This window comes from Phalacrocorax aristotelis, chromosome 1 (genome assembly GCF_949628215.1).
Source record: "Phalacrocorax aristotelis chromosome 1, bGulAri2.1, whole genome shotgun sequence".
Classification (NCBI taxonomy): Eukaryota; Metazoa; Chordata; class Aves; order Suliformes; family Phalacrocoracidae; genus Phalacrocorax; species Phalacrocorax aristotelis.
In genome coordinates, this window is record NC_134276.1 from 100,235,303 (window position 1) to 100,255,217 (window position 19,915).

The following is a 19,915-nucleotide window of genomic DNA, read 5'->3' on the forward strand; positions in this document are numbered from 1 at the left end:
TTACTTTTTAAATATGTGCTTAAAAGGAAATGTTTCCATATTCTGTACGATGGAGGAATGGAAAAGAGTATGAGCTACAGTTAAGACAGTAGCTTCCTTTGTAGAGAATAGGATCAGGAACAGTTTAAGTGTAAGTAGTCTTAGCATGCCTCTGTTCTTCCATATATTTACCCACCAGTTTACATGCTGATTCACAACACAGTGCAGAACTGCTAGTTTTCTCTCAGAGGCACAGCACAAAGACATTAACCTGAATTTATATCTAAACACAGAGTGGGTGCATACATTTAGCTTGGTTCAAGACCATCAGCCTACTCACTCTTGCAAAATTTTCTCCAGCAAGACCTCTGCACCTGTAAGTCTGGCTGGTTTGGTGGTGGTTTTGTTTGGGTTTCTTTTTTTTTTTTTGTTCCTCCTGTAGGGATTTAGTGGGGTGGTGGTAGGATGGACAAAAGTTGAACCAACAAATACACAAAAAGAAACTCCTTTTGGAAAGTTTCCAAACTGAAAACGACACATGCTGTTTTCTTGTTCAAGAGGTTTTAATGAAGACTCATTTTTAAACCTCTCACACTGTACAACACACTTTAGTGTACATCAAGCTCAGATAAAAAATAAAGCTTTCTTACAAATTACATTTTTCCAGTGAATTTTTCTTTTTTTTTTTTTTGCAGTAAAAATAGCTGCTACATAAATCCCTCCTGATCTTTGAAAAGGAGTCACAGTTATTTCCAAAAATAGAATTCATATTTTAATCATACAGGATAAACTGCAGGAAGAAGAGACAAGTCAACTGAAAAAATAAGGCTTGTATATAAATTTGGTTGTTTTTTTTTTTTTTTTGAAAGGACATGCATAGAGGTTGAAAAACATATGCCATCTATAAAGGAAAAAAGGTAATTTTATCCATATTAATATTTTCATTTTCAGTTACGGAAGAAACCACAAACAGGCCCTTTATGTCCCAGAATATTACATTAGTTTCTTGTAAAAATGCCAAAATGCACAAAGAATTGCCAGCTTCAGTCCTGGCAAAAGACTGAGCCAGCCCTCCCTCCCCGCCCCCCCATTTCATATCATAGGCATACCATATGCATGCATACTGAGCACTTATGTTGTCTCTCAGGCCAATTAAATATTTGCAGAAGGCTGTATATCCTAGACAAACATGAAAAAAAACATTTGATAAGTTTACATTCATCCTATTTCAAAACACACATACAATTAGTTTAATTTACACTATACAGTATCTGTTAAATAGGAACATTACAGAGTTTCAAAGAGAATCACAGAATATATACAAACTGAATATTGAAATGGTATGATTTTCCTTCCCTTCTTTAAAGGGTCTTTTTTGTTTTTTGTTAACAGTTGCTACATCTGGTTTTGGACACAGAGTGCTTATGTACCTATGCAGCACATTTCTGGAGTAATAATAATACTAAAACATGCTTTAAAACAAAACTAATATCAATTCTCCTTACTGCTTACTTAAAATAAATTAGATAATTTTTTTTGTTTTAATAAATTGCCTGATATAGGATGTAAGCAAGGACGATGGTATCTTAAGATATTGAATTAATAGTTCTGCTGCATCACTGGTTTCTCATCCAACCTTTGGTTTTAAAGCCAACCCATTATTACATGGCAGTGTAAGTAGCCAAAATGCTTTATATGGCAGTACAGGTAGTTGAAATGCTTAACCCAAGAGCATTTCCATGTCTTCATGACAGAGCTAGGGTCTGTGCTCACTTCCATGCTGCTCAAGTGCACAACATGGCAACACCCGAAGCTACTGATGAAATAAGGCCACTTCCTTCCAGCTCTCCCGGGTTACAAAATCAGTTAAGGTCCTTATTTCCCAACAGTTGCACCCATCTGAACAGCCAGAAGAACTGACTGCAGACGGTTCCCAGACACAGTCCCAACGCGTGATCTTCGTTCCTGCAGCATCACATCCTCGGGCTCAGTCCTCCGTGTCAGGCTGCACCCCCAGCATCGCATGCAGCTCCTCCGCCGTGTACCCCAGCAGGTTCTGCAGGTCGCACACGAAGCGATACACGTAGCGTTTCCCTGAAGTCTTGTGGATGATGTTCTTGTCGTAATAGTAGCGTAGGCCTCGGCTGAGCTTCTCATAGTTCATTTTTGGCTTGTTTTTCCTCCTTCCCCACCTCCGTGCCACCTGTCAGTCCAAAAAGAAAGCAAAATGCAAAGAGTTTATTCAAGTTGTGTTCTTCTAGTTGGTAGCTGATAAACACAGTTATTAAAACCCTCTCTCAGTCAGAGCATTTTATTTGCTTTGGATGTCTCACACTCAGGTAAGAGTTGGTAACTGACTCCGTAACTGAACATGCTCTGAGACAACTATCAGCAGCAGCTTCAGAAGAAAAAGTGGCTGATAGCAAATAGCAGCTAAAAGGACACCTATTTGTAGTGGATGGGTCAAAACATATTTAAGGAGAACAAGTTCACAGGAAATACAGTCTCCTCTCTCAAGAAGTCACCATTTACCTATTTCTTTGCTATCAAGCAGAATGGAACAGCTCTTTAACTGGAAGTTGAATGATATGAAGTAGTTCCTTGCGGTTAATGATTTCCAACCCCCCTCCTTTTTAATAAAGACTTCACTGGGCTTTTGTCATTGTTTTAGTTGGGATAGAGTTAATTTTCTTCACTGCAGCTGGCATGGAGCTGTGCTTTGGACTTAGTACGAAAACAATGTTGATAACACACAGATGTTTTGTTTGTTGCTGGGTAGTGCTTGTGCTAGTCAAGGGCTTTTCCAGCCTCCCATGCTCTGCCGGGTGCACAAGAGGCTGGGAGGGGAGGGGGCACAGCCAAAAGAGCAGATTCAAACTGGCCGAAGAGATATTCCATATCATGTAACGTCATGCCCAGTATGTTACCTGGGAGGAGCTGGCCGAATGGGGGGGGGAGGCAGCAATCGCAGCATCAGTCGGTGGGTGGTGAGCAGTTGTATCGTTTGTGTTTATTTTTTTTCCTTTTTATTATCTTATTGTTATTATAACAATAAATATCATTATTATTAAACTGTTCTTATCTCAACCCACAAGTTTTTCAAGTTTTTTTTTTTTTTTTTTTTTTTTTTTTTCTTGCTTTTGCTCCTCCAATTCTCTCCCCCATCCCACAAGGGTGAGGGGAGTGAGCAAGTGACCGCGTGGTGTTTAGTTGCCAACGGGGGGCTGAACCATGACAACCTTATATCACATCTTTTAATGCAATAACTTTCTTACAGATACAGTATCAGTAAATGAAAATGCATTCTATTTGTTTTTAATCACTAAAGCTGTAAGTTCCCAAAATATCTCAAAAGCAGCACCACCATATTTGCTGTGTATCTAATGGTGATACAGAGGGTGCATTTTCTCCATGCCTTCATGCAATCCCAGGCATTGATGCTTCAACTACATCCAGTAAACTAACCCACAGTATTATAATGTCAAAAGAAATGAATTTTGTATACTACCTTTAAGTTTCAAGCTACACAATGTGTTCTCCTAACTACAAGCAAATGCTGATATCCTGGGTGGGAGGAGAGGAGGGAACATCCCACGGCAATTCTGACTGTACAATAAACCATTTACAGATGAAGATATTTCAGCAAGTGTCTGATCGTGTAAATGCTTTATACTCAAGACTAGGCCCACAGATGGCAAATCCTAAATCTTTTTTTCATCACAATTAGCCACTTACCTCATCTGGGTCAGCAAGTTTAAATTCCCATCCATCTCCGGTCCAACTAATGAACGACTGACAGGACTTGTCAGTCAGTAACTCCAGAAGAAATTGCCATAGCTGTATAGGTCCACTGCCTGTTGAGAGAAAGGGAGTAGGGAGAGGCCACAATTAGTACTTCTGCAAGCTCTTACCACCACCAATGTATGTGACCATAATCATATCACAGGATAGACCTTGCAATTACTCCGATTTACTTTTTTTTTTTTTAATATGAGAAAGAAACCTACGGTTTTTCTATACAACACAAATCTGCTTTTAAACTTGTTCAAATTAAAACAAGTCAGCTTTTTCATACAAATACAGGATTTGACAAAAGCTATGTCTTTCCCTTTCATATGGATCCCTTAGCCCTCACTCCCACCAGCTGCATTTCAAGCTCCAGGGCTTATCCTGCAGTCCTTGGCTTGGCAAATGCTCTAGAGGAAAAACCAATTTCAGCAAGGACTACAGGAAGAAGGTCTTAACAGGCAAGCCAACCCCTGCAGAAGCTCCCAAGTGTGGGAGACTTTGTCCAAGTTTCCCTCTTTTTCAAACAGATCAAAAAATGCACTTGATTTTTACATGTTCTAATGTAGCTGCCTGTTCTTGCTTTAGAAGGATAGTCCTAGGATGCTTCAGTAACATTTAAAATTGAAACTCTTCATAAGTAGCGGTCCCTAACCAATTTATAAGGTATACCTTACAACTGCACAACTTTATCACCATACACATTCATAGAGAATATTGATGTTACGTAAGAGGATTGACCATTTTGCTTCACTACTTACCAGTAAAGCCAGCTAGAATTGCTGCCGGTATAACTGGTTTCCCTTGCTCTACGGGATCACTTCTTTCTTGAATATAGTCTTTGAAAGACATTGTAGGTTTGCTTAGACACAAGGACTGGCTACAGTCATCTTCAAAACTCTCATAGGATGGCACACGCTGTAAATCCACTAATGACGACTGGCTGTTCCAGGACTGTAGCATTGAATCTGAGCTTTCGTAACTTTCTGCACCACTGTCACTAGATTCATGTTCTCTAAGCTTACCTTTATAAAACAAAACAACAACATAAAAAAGAGTGTTGGTTTTTTTTCTCCCCCTCAATCTAGCTTGTATATATAAATTATGCAAAGGAGGAAAAGACATACAGAACAAGGCCTTGGACCCATGGTTATCATGCAGATAACTCACCAGAATTATCTATCAGCAAGTTCAGATTGCTTCTTGGGAAATCTTGATTTACTGCACAGTAGTTCACACCAACAGCATCTGCTTGGGTTTTAGGGAACAATGAAAACTCTTGTTCTGGATTGAGGAGATTCTGTCCTGTGGAAGTCTGACAGACGTCAGTCAAGAGACCGGGTTTGGGATAACTGAGAGCTTTAGGGTATCCAGGCATTTGTATACCATAGGAGTTCTGATCTACATTAACAGCTGAAGAAAGAAATAAAAGAATTAATTAGATGATTTTCCCCACAGACTCTTAAACAGTCTAATACACCTCTAGCACCTCACTACAGTTTTGCCATCAAGAAGTAGGTTTCCCATAAAAATCTGATTAAGAGAGTGATAGATGCTGCAGACCTAGCTGAAAGGCTACTGAATTCAGTAAGAAGATCCCCATATAATGGGCTCCAAATCAGGTTCTGTAAATCTTCCTCTATAACTTGCCAACCACAAATACATCTATCGTTTGCTCAAGGAAACTACAGGGCTACAGAAAAAGCTGGAGAAGCTTAAGTGGTTTTGAGTAAGACCCTCATCATTAAGTGTTGCAGTAAGGTTGAGCTAGAGATTGACTGATGTAGAATAAATACAACACCCATCAAACAATCTGAGGGAGCTGGCACTGCATCCCACACACTTTCAAAAGCTCTATTACACTTCCAGAGTCTTCAAAAAGGCCTAAGCATAACCCTTGCTGCTCCCAGTGACGTTAGTTTTTTACTAAGTTTGCTAGAGGTGGGAGTGGTCATTCTGCTCCACAGATGTAGGTTTTGGCATACCAAGAGGAAATGTGATTTTCTCAAAGCCTTTGCTCATCAAAAGATTTCCAACATGAATTAGACAGCAATTAAACAATACTCGGAAAGAAAGCTGTAGAAGTTGAAGGCAAGCATTCTCCCTCAAGCACAGTAATTATTCTAGCGCATTTTTTTGTTTGTTTTTAAATTGGGATCTGTGACATGCTTAGAATAGACTGAGAGATGTAAAATGTCAAATTTCTTAAAATACTTACTTAAGGAATTATTATTGACCCAGTGAGGAACTGAGGTGAGGTGAGAGTTCTCCACATATTGATCCTGTGTTTTCTCTTGGCTGTCTGGGGAGAGGAGAAAAAAAAAAAAAAATTTCATTTTATGGTTTTAAAGATCTGACCTTTATGCCACGAAAGCCTTCTGACTCCCTGAAGTATTTGGGGGCCGTCATTCACATAAATTTTACCAAACACACTGCACTGCATTCTCTCTTGAAAACCCACACCAAAAAACCTAACCAACTTCCAATAGGCTTGAAAACCATGACACCAATTGATTTTTAACACAAAACTTAAAAACAACAACAACTGCATTGCATTTTAAGATCCAAGTTCTTATTGTATGCAACTACTGAATGTTACCCTCCAAACATAACGGAACTCACAGGGCACTGCATGTAGGGTTTTAGCAATACCATCAGTATTCACCTCAGACACCTCTAGGTGTCTTTGACTTCTTTACATTCATTCGCTGAATTACCTCAAAACACTACATTAAAGGAACAAACCCAACACCTTGCCAAAAAGAAGTGAACAGCTTTTGTCCAACTCTTGGTTATTTTTTTTTAAGTGGGGTATTACAGTAGCCTTATCCTGATCTCATTTATTTCAATGATTATTCCAAACAAAACCTGACCACAATAGGTACCCAGCCTGAACACGGAATGATTTCTGCAAATATCTCCATCTGTACTTTACATATCAAGATGTATTAACTGTTCTGATAATGCTTTTATTAACCAAGCTTTAAAGTTCATTTTGAGTTTTCATATGTAATAAAAATCCTTCATAGTGAAACAAGTGTTAAGAGTCCCATTTCAGTTTGCATTAGAAAAGCCTTAAAACAAAACTTCTTTCTGGCTCTGTAACTACCTTTTATCATCTGTTCCAGGTGTTCCCACAGAATATCACCCACATAGTCGGGTGCCAGTTCCAGGAAACGCTCTTTGCCCAGGTTGCACAAGTCTTGGCCACTCATAAGAAACTGATGGAAGTTCACGTTTGCCAAGCTAAACTCATTGGTAGCCCATGAAAGCCACTGGCAAACTTGCTGTTCAGTCCACAGCCAGGGATCTGCAAGACAGAATATATCCAGCATTCAGAGATAACGCCTGACCTTTGTCAAATAATCTTCATTAGAAGGCAGTGAATGAAAAAATTTGTTTACCCAAGTGACTTAGTTCTGAATGAATTCAGAATGAATGTATTCTTGAATTAAAAAAACAACCAAACAAAAAAAAAACCAAACCAAAACAGTCCTCTATTTTCCTTCTGCATTCACTTGTAATCAGCGATGTCCTCAGCTTACTTGATTCTCTCTTATGCTGCCAAAGCATGAGCTCTCCATGCACCCATTTTTAATACCAGCAAGTCTGGTCTCTCCAAGTCAAGCTGTGCCAGATTCACATAGGATCCATTCTTGTATTTCCTACTGACATCATTCTTTCTCTTTTGAAAGAGCTGCTATTCAGCCTCCTCCTTAGCATTAAAAAAAAGAGCTTATAAATAGAAAACACTTACTATTTGGGATACCCAGCCGACACTGTTCTTTTGTGAAACCACTGAAAGTATCTTTCAAGGCCTGACTCATCACAGCCTTACTGCATGGGGTTAACAGAGGCAATTCACAGTTGTTGGACTCTATGAGAAAGAAAAAGGGTGGAAGGGAAAAAATAGAGATACATTAACTTTTAGGCCAGTGAAAGGAGTGACAGGTTTTTGCTGCGCTATTTGAAGAATAAGAAAAGGATGCTAGAAAGTAGGTATATTAAAAACAGAAATAAACAGCATAGATCCATTTTCTGATATATTAAGTCTTCAACTTGATATATCAACACTAAAATCTCTGTGCCTCTGGTTGGATAAAACTGCAACCTGTTAAATTAAAGCTTTGCAGCTTTCCCTGATGTAGGTCCTCATTTACTCTTAGTTCCATAAAGTTCCTTTGCTGCAAGTAAACTTTACTATTACTTTTTTTTTTTTTTTAAAGGAAACATGAGACTGCTTATTCCTATTTCGTCACCAATAGTTTGACCTCGGACTTCCTTGTAACCCCAGAGAGTCTTCATTTAGTTTGAGAGCTACAAAACTGATCGTAGGGTTGTGAAGAACCAGCTTGCACTATTTAACACTGCTTTCCAATGGACTGTATTTCAAAGCTTCCCATGCATCTCTCAATCACCTAAATACAAGGTACAATAGGTTATTCTGTTGTCTGAACCAACAAGTGTGACTGGTAACAAGCTGATACCCAGTGCCTAAACAATGCAACAAAACCCAAAGTCAGCATCATCCTATGCCAGTATAAATTTCTAATCTGCTTAACTGATTTTTAAATTTGCAAGTACATTCCATTTTAAGAAAAAAATTGGCTTCCACTCAGCCTTTCTTATTGGACAATTTTCACCAGAAGGTGCCTCATTTTACTCTGAAAGAAAAACTTCGAAGTTGAAGATAGCCAACTGCACTGCCTAGACCTTTTACTGACATTTTGTTTGTGATTGGTGTCATTAAGTCAGCAATTATCTGAAGACAACCGAACCAACTCGCTACTGCATCCCTGAACATTTGAGACCCTCTGAGAGCTCACACACTGGGTGCATTTGAAGGAGCTCTGCTGTGTTAGAGGTATAACGGTGGCAGGGTATATAAAGGTGATGAACTTAGACTCCAAGTTAGGTCAGGAAGCTGTGCGGCTCTTCTCGTTCTCCTAGGCTATCTACAGGCTCCACTTGACCCAGCAAGTGGAGCTCATTACCGGCTCAGGCTTAACTTCTGTTTTTACCACACCCATCTGTAATATCTGCTAGGACTTGCTTTGCTGACCAGAGCGGGTGAGCGATTAGAATCACATTAGAACAAAAGGACTGGTGGTTTTCAGAGGTTTGAGGATTATTGCCTGCCCCTGCCCCCTCCAGGGGAGATAAAGGCAGCATCAGGTAAAATATCTACATTTTGGACAAAACTTCCTGTTTTGTCAGGGATTTTAGAAAAGAATTTGTAGAGAAGTCTTGGTAGGTACTGTCCTACGCACACACACAAAAAAAAACCCAAAACAAAAACCCAACAACAACAGCAAAAGAGAGATCAGATCTGTAAACATCCCCTGCCCTGTTTTTTAAGGCATGGAGTAAAACATACTGGGATTTAACACCAGAGGATCGAGAAAGGAGCTCACAGAACACTTCATTTTAATTATGCTTGAGATGTTGCAAGTTTAAATACACATACAATTTTTTCTTTTGTTTTTAAATTTTCAAACTCTCTTAGCTCTGCTTTAATACCTACTAAGGCTTCTTCCATGGCCTGACAGTCAATTAGGCTACTGAATTACAGTTCCCACTCCTTTTCAGTACAGAGAACAGCAACTATCCACAGAGCAACTCATATGTATAAAAATCAAGCTTGTACACAGTAGTCTGTGTACTGAAGCACTTTGTAGGGAAATCTGTGTTGCACTTGTAAAAGTATAGCTGTGAAACGTTAGACTGACCCCACAAATTTCTTTCTGATCTGATGACTGGACTAAGGAACAAAGTGAAGAGTTACCATAAGAAGTAGAATCAAATCCTGTTGGTACTTCTTGAAGCGTCTGATCTTCATTTAGTGAGAAAAAATATCCAGCAAAGAGAGAGTGTGAGCTATCAAAGGTGTCAAACGCTGGCTGACGCTGCAAAGTAACAGAATAAATAAAAAAGTGTTAGAATTTTGCTAGAGCACTGTCAAATTCATTGCTAGGAAGCGGCTAGGTTAGGTTTCCTAGATCTGGAGGTCATGCACAACCACTGTCTTGAATCAGCTTACGTGCCTTTGAAACATAAACAACACAATAGCATAGCTTCTTGTACACAAATGCAAAACTACTAACATTCAGACCACAGTGCTAGGCGGGTGGCATGTTCTACAGGTTACAGTAAACCCAAGTAAGTATATTCTTCGTTTTCCTGTAATCGACGCTTTTAACAATAGAGAATTCTTGTGTGTCTGTGTTTGTCTTTTTCCCTTAACCCTTTATAAAGACTATCCACTTGACGAGTACTTGATGGCAGAAGCAGGATCAGTAAATTATGCAAAAAAAACCCTACCAGTGCAAAACCTACAGCACAGCTTTTTTTTTTTTTTAATCCTTTAAATAAAAAGTTTAATCTGACCCACATCACTTGAAGGTATACAGCCAGCTTTACAGGACTTGAGGAAAGAAGTTACTCCTTTGCTGTGACTTCTCTACTTCTGAGTTACTGGATTTGCCAGCTACCATATTTTTCAGTCTTTCAAGTGATCAGATATTCAGTGAAACACCACTGGTTTCATTATCTGCTAGTTTCATTATATAGAAAGGGATAAACAGCACTGATAAAAATGTTCCAGATAAAAGTGGATTCCACCATTTATCGGTATCATTCAATAAATATTATTTTTTGAAAACCTAACTTCTTCCAAACTTGATTTGTGTCAATTACGTATGCTAGAAATACTAGTACTTTTACTAGATCCCCCCAGCCACATTAGCCTTCAGGGGTCAGAGGGAATGTTACCAGAGGAGGAAATAACTTTAAAAACAAATTATGCAACTTGCTTGTTAGTCACAAGGACACCATATCTGTAGTATCTAGAGGCACGGATGGATAAAAGTTGCCACTGAGATTTTCAAAAGCACCTGAGGTAGAGCCTTGCTCTGGGAAGCAACAGCTTGCTCATGGCAGCTACTGCAGTTCAGGGAGCTGGAGACAAAGGCAACTTGCAAATGCTTATTTGGTTTAGGCATCCACTGGTCTGCCAGCTTGTGCCAAGTCAGAGGATTTAGCTGAGGACAAGGCAAAGATTTTTCAGGGCAGTATTCACGTGCGATGCAAAAGCAACCTGATCTATGTTTCTGGAATAGCAAATGAGTATTAACAACTCTTCACATTCCCTAACTTTCCTTTTTATGCCACCACAAAGTTTCAAGTGGCTTGGAGTCTTTTTTTCCATCAGGTGCCTTTTATCACCCCCCTCCCCAACCTACCTTAACCCTAGTAAGAAACAAGGAACCACAATTTTTGTAGTTGTATTTTGTAACAAGGTGCAATGCACCCTAGTATATACGTTATGAAAGCATACACTCCACAGAAGAAAAAGCTGGTGAAGTAAACAATATCCTGCCTCTGTTAACTGGGTTCAGAAGTCTCCACTGAGCGCTCGCCAGAGGAGACAAGCTGCGTACGGTTTGTTCAGGCACCCCCCGCAACAAGAGTCAAAGCCGACCCACAACAAGGCTCAGATTTGAATGAAACAAGTTAATAGCAATTGCCAAATCTGCTAGTAAAAGATTCTTCATAGGTTACTAGATAAAAGCACTGACTCATCGCTAGTACCTAAAAGAAAGGGCAAGTTCTTTCAACACAATCTGGAAACTCCTGCGTTTTGTGTAAATAGCTGACCCTTATCCTGAGTCACTGGAAAAAATGCTGTGGCATGTGAATGAGTAAAATCCATACTGTGCTAGTTTCATATTTCAAAAAGGAGAAAATTAATGTTTAAGCAGGTTCTCAATTTAATAGTAGTAAAAGGGGAAAAACCCAACGTAGAATAAATTATGCTTGCCCTAGCAGTTATGCAACTGTTTTATCTAGCTTTGCAACATACGTAAGAATAATTATTACAGAACAAAATAAAAAGGTGAACAGCTACAAAATAGTAGAATGCAGGCCTCTATTTTGACTTAATTATATGACAACTGAATACTGAATTAGAACCACTGTGTCACAGAGCACACAGCTGCTAAGTTGGGGGATCTCTCATGGATTTTGTTGTTGTTGTGGGCAGCAGAGAAAGCTAAGAGGGGACATAAAACATCAGTGAAGTTAGTGTACCAGAGTCTCACTAGCTGATTCTTCAAAACATGGACATTCTTCAAAGGTAGTGAGAGCAGAAAGTGTCTTCCTAACCTTTATTAGGTTGACATTAATCAATGCTGCGTAAAATATTGATACTGGGATTAAAAAGCAACTTGCATTAATTGGGAGGAGGGAAGCCCTTAAATACCAAGTGTTTATAGTCTGTTTCTCATTTGTTTTTGGTTTCCAAGTTCCTTTCAAAACAAGGCAAGAGACACAGTCTATCTAAAGATAAATATATTTAACAACCACCCTTCTTTTCTACAATGTATTGAGCTTCCATTTCACATAGTTGCAGGTAGTAAATAACCTACTTTTTTCATACCCTGCTCTTCAACAAATCAGACCTAACCAGTTATATCAGAAAAGCCCTCTGCCAGGCTCATCAAGGTAAAGATGTAAATACCACCCCTACTGCCAATCCTGTAACCTTTATTTAGGCAAAGTTCCACCAACTCCAACAAATTCGAACTCAGTTCTTGTATACCTCTTATTTTCAAATTCTTAGGATTTGGGGGATGGAGAGGGAACCTCCTTGGGAGAGAGGGTTGGGGTGCAAGATTTACATCTTCCTATTTCAGTTATGCTTTTCACATCTCTACTGAACTCAGTGGGAAGATTAGAGTTTCAAGCAAGCAATTAAAACCTGAGTATCTGTGTTCACCTTGGCATGGTTATACAATTATTGTGCCAGCATTAATAAGAACACAATAAATGCATTAGCTGGGAGATGCCCAAGTTGGCTTTAGAAGGTGACAGCTCAGGAGTACTCACCTTGAGCATTCCTCTGTACATGTTAGACACAGGAGCTACTTGGTCCATGTTCCTGATCCCAAAATCACTCATCTGAAAAACAACAGGGGTCACATGAAAAGTGTTGCTACCGATGAAGCAAGCATGTTAACAGATGTATCGCACTGCTTCAGTACAGATTACTGAACAGCTCTCGGAATGAAACACAGGGAAAAAACTTTCCTTTTCATTGCTCACATCCCGACCACACAAGGAACAATTCCCATCTTGCTTAAGCAGCTTTTTAACTGGGAGAACTTTCACAGGCATCACTGGTGTTAAAAGCTTTATGAAATGAGCAAACAAGAGGATGGTTAGCTTCTGATACCCAGTGCTTATTAGTAGCTTATTCTGTTAGTCTGAAAAGCCTACAGAAGTCCTTCGTCCACCAAGTATTATCACTTTGCGATATTTTCCAACTTTCACCTATTACCTTAAACATTCGGTTTTGTGTTATTTTTGCTTACTATATTCCTGCTCACATGGCATGATTCACTTTGGACTTAGGCTTTCAAAGCAAGGAAGAGAAGTAACAGAATGCACACTGCAATACACCTTCACGTACTAACATTCACCCTTTTATGAATAATCATTGAAGCCCATACCCAGTATTGGCAACCTGCTTCCTTCGCTAGGCAAAGCCTCTCCAAACTGTGTTATCTTGCACACTTTGTAAACATGAGTTTAGCGTATTTATAAAGCTTTAGAGGGCCTAAGTTTTAACTGAAAAGGGTTTATGCAGTAAAATACCCTTTTTTAAGTGTTGATATGGGAGCACCATCAATGTGTTCATGCTACTGAAAGTCAAAGCTATATCGTATCACCTGTATTACCATAAACAGGGTTGTGTGAGGCCTGTATAACTTTTTCGCCTATGTATCACTTAAGGAAAAGAGTGATAAGATTCATAGCCTTTTACTGACCTATGGAGGAGATCAAACATAAGGAATAAACCCAGTTTTATGGCCATTGTTCAGGTTTATTGTGATGCTGTAATTCAGGTGTCAGTGAATGATACCTTATCAGGCTACACTGCAGCAAGTCGTCTCTCAACAATTTTCCTTCTCCTTTTCCACACCATTGGGCTAAATTCTCTTGCTCCACAGAAACTGTCTGAAAACGTGCATTTGTATTTAAATAGTCACATAGGACACTTAATATTTCCACAAAACTGCGATCACGTATTACAAGCAAGTTCTCTTGCTAGTCACATTGACACAAGCAGAAATCAAAATACAATCTTAAACTCAGAAAAAGATGGCAAATTAGGAGCTTAACAAAATAAGCTCAGCCAGTGAAAATGATAAGACATTCAAAAGGCATCTGTGTAAGCAAAGAGGAAAATAAAAACATCCAACAGCCGAAGACAAGGAACCCTTTCATCCTCTTACATAGTTCATCACTTAAAATTCAAGAGTCCTTAACCTGAAATGCCCATTTCAACTTCACTGTTATCAGATGTATGTGGGTTACCATTGAAATAAAATACAACACTATGAAAGGAATATTGGACTTATACTTCATTAACGTTACCTAAAAGTGCAATCTACTGAATGATGGTTTTTACCTCATATAGCATGTACAAATATTTTATATAAATTACACATCTCATTGAGCAGCAAAGAATTTTACACAGCATGAGTCTCAACTCAGCAAGCGTCCTAATCTTTTTGTTAAATTTGCCCCAGTTTGAACAACTGTTTATCCTTGCATTTGGCTGGACTTTTAAAAAAAAAATCCATGGCCATTTCTAACACCCTTTGTTTTGCCTTTGAAATGTGCTCTGGTCTAGGGATAACTAGCTGTAAGCCTTACCAATAGGAAAGTATTTGTGAAAACATACATATTTTCAGTAATTTTAGATCTGATCCTCTGTTAGGACTACAAGTAAGATTTCTGACGCTTTCAGGTGTAATCCTGGCGTCTACACAAATCCTGCTAGGAACTTCCCCATTGACTAAAAAAAGGACTGGGGTTCACTCCTTCCTGGTTTTTTTGTTTGTTTCTTTCTTTCGAAGTGTTTAGGGTCCTCGAGGCAAAAGGTTTATATGAAGTCTTCATTATGTGGCCATTGCTCATTAACCCAAGTCGCTGTTTCTCTATGCTAGGCTGTGCGTTTGTTCCGTGGCCTTGCCTGTGCGCTACACAGCTTAGGGAAAACTAGACATCAAGCTTCAGTCTAGTAACACATGAAGATCTTTAGCATGCTTTGTGACACTCCAGTTTTCTTCCTCCAATAAAATCTCTCACGTTGTTATGAATTTCTATAGTCTTTGCTCTTTGTACATCAACTTTCTCACTATCTGCAGTACAAGTTTCCAGTCCTGAGACTCTAAACCCTTACAGAGGTATCACAAGACAAGCGGAGCTGAAAAGGCAATAATGGCTTTTCATGACACAAAGGGTTAAAGCTGGCTTTCTGCTGGACTTGGAAAGCTCCTGTTTAAGTTCGGAAAAAGACACTAGGGCATGGCATGATATGACTGGGCCTCACTTCCAACTCCTCCACTAATGCTGATGACTGCTACTTGCCAGCTATAATTGGTTTAACTGGCAGGACACCTTCTTCAACACCCCCGCATAGCTGAGTGGGTGAACCAGAACAGGGTCAACAGGATCAGGCACTTATTAACTAATACTCCTGAATCCCAATCAACCTCTTTTCAGCAATAGCCAGGTGCTTGCCCACAGCTGGATTCAGCTGGGAATCATCCACATGGAGAATTAAACGATGCCAGTGTCCGCAACACACCGCCATTGGTTTTCTGTTGGGTTTTTGGGGGATTGGGGTTGTTGTTTTTTGGTTTGGGGTTGTTTGGGTTGGTTTTGTTCTTTTTTTTTTTTTTTGGGGGGGGGGGGGCGGGGGGCGGGCAGAGAGCATCTGGTTGTTGTTGTTCTTATAAATGGCAAATTTTTCAGACAAAAAAAAATTCATACCAACAGATTAAGAGACAACCGCCTGCCTTAGCAGCACTGATCCCCCATGCAGCTATTGGGCTCCCCGAGCACTGATGAGAGAGATAGCCGAGAGCTGGTATGACTTTTGACACATATGACACGCTCGCCCACATAAAAGTTAGATGGGGAGATCATACAGCCCAACATTTTTTAAGTCCCTTTAAAGTACTAACCAAATCCAGAGTGCGCGTTGCCCATTAACCCCTTCCTCCCGGGCGCGCAGCCGCCTCCACAAGGCATCCCCATCCACCTCCGCTTCCAACGCGCCCCACCCGCCCCCGGGCTTAGCCCCGCGGGGTCCCCTCCCGGGCGGGCCCCGGCCTCCGCCGCCGCCCCCTTCGCCGACGGGGTCTGCCCGCTCCCCGGCCCCGGCTCCCGCCATCGCCCCCGGGGGAGGTCACCCAGGGGGTCCGGCCGCGCCCCCGCCCGCGGAGGTGGGGGGCTGGGGGACGGGGACGGGACACCGGGGGCGATGCCCGGTTTCCCCGGGGCGGCCGCTAAGACCAGACCCCCTCTTCCCCCTCCCCCGGCGGCGGAGCGGGTCGGTGCGTTCCGGCGAGCCGCCGCCCCCCTCCCCTCGCCGCCGCCCCCGCCTCACCTGGCCCCCGAGCCCGGCGCTCGCCCGCTCCTCGGCGTCCCTCACCGGCACCGGCGGCACCACACGCAGAGTCCCACAAAAAGAAAAAAAAAAAAAAAAAGAAAAAGAAAGAAAAAAAAAAAAAGGCGCCGCTGCCTCTCCGGGAGCCAAAATATCCTCGATGTGGCAGAGCCGGCCAACAACAACAGCAGCGGCGGGTTGATCCCAGCGGAGAGTCCCGGAGGAGGAGGAGGAGGAATAGGGGCGGGAGGAAGGAGGGCGGGGAGGCGGGTGCCCGGCGGCGGGTGCGTGGGCGCTGCTGGCCGAGCCGCTGCTGCCGCCGGCCCACGCCTGTGCTGTGCCGTGCCGAGCCGAGCCGAGCCGAGCCGAGCCGTGCTAAGCCGTGCTGTGCCGCCCGCCTGCCCTCGCAGGCGCTCTTCAGCGGGCGGGGGGAGGAGGCGGCGGCGGCGGGACCCGCCTCCCCGCAAGCCCGGCCCCTCTCGCCGCCGCGGACCCGGTTGTTGTTGTTGTTGCCGCCGCCGTCGCCGCCGCCGTCGCTAGGGCCGGGGCGGCCGCGCTGCGGCCTGCGCCGGTAGCGGCCGAGGCTCTGCCGGCCCCGCGGGGCTGCGCCGCGGCCGGGCCCTGCCTCGGCCCGACGCCTCCTCCCTGCCCGGTGCTGCGGCGGGGCGCGGGGCCAGGGCCAGGCAGGGTCAGCTCGTTCCGAGAGACGGATTTCCCCCTCGGCCCCCGTCTGTAGAGGAGATGATACATTCTGGACGTTTTCCATGCTTATTTTTAATTAATGCCTGTCCTCGAGATAGATAAGATTAGGAGAATTAACCCATGAAATCCAAGTGTCTGTGTAAATGGTCTATTTTCATAAGTCAACTGTGAAACACTTGCTACTGTGGAAATTCAGTAATTATGTCACATCGCATCTTCTGCAATTATTTTGGGGAGTTCTTAATATAAACTAGATGCAATGTGAAAGCTGTACCGACAGCTTCATCTTGTGAAGTGCGGATCCAAGCGCCGCAGTCGGTAAAACAGAGTTGGCGTTCCTCAGACCTTGAAAAAATCTGGTAGCCCCTGTAGGGTTGCCGGGAGGTCTGTGCCACCAAAATATAAAGTAACTTTCTGTCAAATGTGTTTTGTCAAAGCGAGCTCCCCCTGAAGGGTTGGAGAGACTCAGTGGGCAGGCAGGCAGGAGGCAGGGGTTGCTTTTCTTAATCTGCTCCACATGCGTTGCAGCCACCTAACTTTCCTGACTCTCTTGCCACATTACCTACAACTGACTTCTTTTATGTGGTGTTAGACACTGTGGGTGCACCCAGCTGGGGGGATCCGCACGTGCGCCCCAGCTCCCGGCCTGGCTGCGCGTTGGAGCGGTGTCCTGACGGTGCCTCGGTTCGAGACCTGTCTGTGTGCTGGCTATCGCGCTGCATGCTCCAGTCGGGAAGAAGCCACGGTGTGCCCATCCAGCAGCCGTCCCGCTGTGGGTGCCCAGGGGGGCTGCGCGGCAGCCCACGTCCCGCAGCACCCACCTCACGGGTTACAGATGCGGTCCTTGGCAGCAGTAAATCACCGATCTGTAAGGACAAAATAAGCTAGAGCCAGTTTCCTGTTGCTTCCACCCTCGACTTCTCCAGATTTTCAGTGAACACCAGGGACCTAAGCTGCACTTAAAAAGCTGTTCCTTAAGCTTGCTGTTACACCTTGCTTTATTTAAACTGACTCCCATTTCAAATTAACACTTGTGTCATATGGTTGTAACTTTTCTTGTAATAGGAGCCCAATAGCTGCTACTTCTCAGTTCCTCACCAGATTTCAACTGACCCTTTAACATATGCCTAAGCTGTGACTATTTTTTGCTGTTAAAAAGCCATAGTTTCTTTGGCTGTTGGTGGTGCAGTCGTCAGGGCACCCTCCTTCTATATTTTCCAGCTATCTCTGGACGCAGTAAAAGCTGAACCGTACAACTTGTTAGCCTGGATGAAGACTCTTTAGTATTTCTTTCAAACTCTTCAGAAAACTTTCTCCTTAGAAAAGTGGGATATATTTCATTCCTTGAGGTCAAATGCTACCAGGCAAATTGTGACAGTCTACTTCGAGAGACTGAAAGAGGTATCTTGATTATGCCAGTGACATTTCTTACTTCAGGAGAGTCCTGATCTAATAAGGCAACATCTGTTATAATCCTAAGGGAAACCATTAAAAACTGTATGTCAGCTGCATAGCAATTTTAATTATAACACTGACAAAAACAATTATGCCACCTTTTATATAGGGGAAACATCTGTCAAAAAGATAAGATGAAAGGCTGGGAGTTATTTATTTCTTGCTAAATTAACGTTCTGGGATCCACGGCAAAATTATTAACCTGGCCATATTTTGCCCTATTAAAATTTCTTACTTTTAAAGTAATTCTAACATAAGGGTATTGAGTTTCGTTAAACAATACTTAGTATACAAATACAGTGTCGCTCCGTTAGAAGTGGCACATGCTTAGTGGGCTGGAGCACATGATATATGAGGAGGGGCTGAGGGATCTGGGTTTCATTAGTCTGGAGAAGAGCAGGCTAATGGGGAATCTCGTTGCTATTTTCAACTGCTTAATGGAAGGTTATAGCAAAGAAAGAGCCAGACTTTTCCAGAAGTGCACAGCTGCAGCAGGGGAAATACCATTTGGCTATTTGGAAATAAATGTTCCCAGTGCGAGTGAAAGCTTCATCTGTGGAGAGTCTCCCATCTTGCCTGGCCAAAGCCCCGAGCAACCTCAGCAGAAGGTTGGAACAGAGGCCTGCAGCGCTCCTCTCCAGCCCGAGTTGCTCTATAATTCTGTGACCCCGCTGCACTGCTCATTTTCAAAATGCATCATCTTTAAGGCAGAGAGTCAAAGGGAAAAACAGGTTTTGGTTTGTTTTGCTTCTGCAGGGTCCCTGTGTGTTTTGTTCCATTTTAGGAATTGTCCATCCTCCTCACAATTTCTTTAGCTTTTACCTGTACTTTTATGTGCGTGTGTGTAGGCGCACTGTCAGCCATAGAGACAAAAGGGGGACTTCTGTATAAACTTAAGAATAATCATGGTATCAGCACCATCCTGGAAACATTTGAGATTTTGTTGTTATTGTTGCAGAGCTACTGGGGCTTTCTTTTTTTGCAGGAGTGAGGGAGAACTAGCTGTGGTACTCAAGAGTGAAGTGGCTAGAAAGGGAAAAGGAAAGAAAAGGGATAAAAGCTGAAGAACAAATGTCTGCAAAGGCATTGTGCTGGGATTCTGTGGTAGTCCAGATAGATAAGGCTTTTTTTTAGTCCTTATTGCTCATAAATTTCTTTGAAAGAGGACCCACACTGCGAGTGAGTGCTAAGGGGTTGTTTCTGTTTTTTTAATTGTCTTTCTCTGCAGTGGAGTCTCAGAAACATGCTAGAGAGTTACCTTCTTGAAGCGAAGGTAGATATTTTTAAGTATGTAAGTAAATGACATTTTGCACTGAAAGCAATGGTTGGTTGTCTGAGGGGATAATATGGCCCCATATTTCTGATTCAAGCAGCTGCAGTGCTGATTAGTGAGTTCATTGGCAAAGATGAGGAGGAGGAGAAGAGCAGCAGCTGATGGTCAGAGCATCCCAGGGAAGGGCTTCAGTCAGTGTCTGCGCACCATATTCTCACTGGGGCCAACAAAGGGGGGGAATAAGTTCCTAAAAATGTAGA

General features: G+C 42.3%; 1 protein-coding gene across 1 annotated transcript; it reads right to left on the minus strand.

The window, feature by feature from the left end:
* Positions 1–523: 523 nt before the first annotated feature.
* On the minus strand, positions 524–16,630 carry ETS2 (ETS proto-oncogene 2, transcription factor). The gene is made up of 10 exons (XM_075099868.1): positions 16,226–16,630; positions 12,652–12,723; positions 9,551–9,671; positions 7,523–7,642; positions 6,875–7,075; positions 5,984–6,067; positions 4,936–5,178; positions 4,527–4,790; positions 3,715–3,833; positions 524–2,182 (listed from the first exon to the last, which is right to left on the minus strand). The coding sequence occupies exons 2-10, from the start codon at positions 12,721–12,723 to the stop codon at positions 1,967–1,969; spliced, it is 1,440 nt and encodes a 479-aa protein (XP_074955969.1). The 5' UTR covers positions 16,226–16,630; the 3' UTR covers positions 524–1,966.
* Between the last annotated feature and the right edge of the window lie 3,285 nt (positions 16,631–19,915).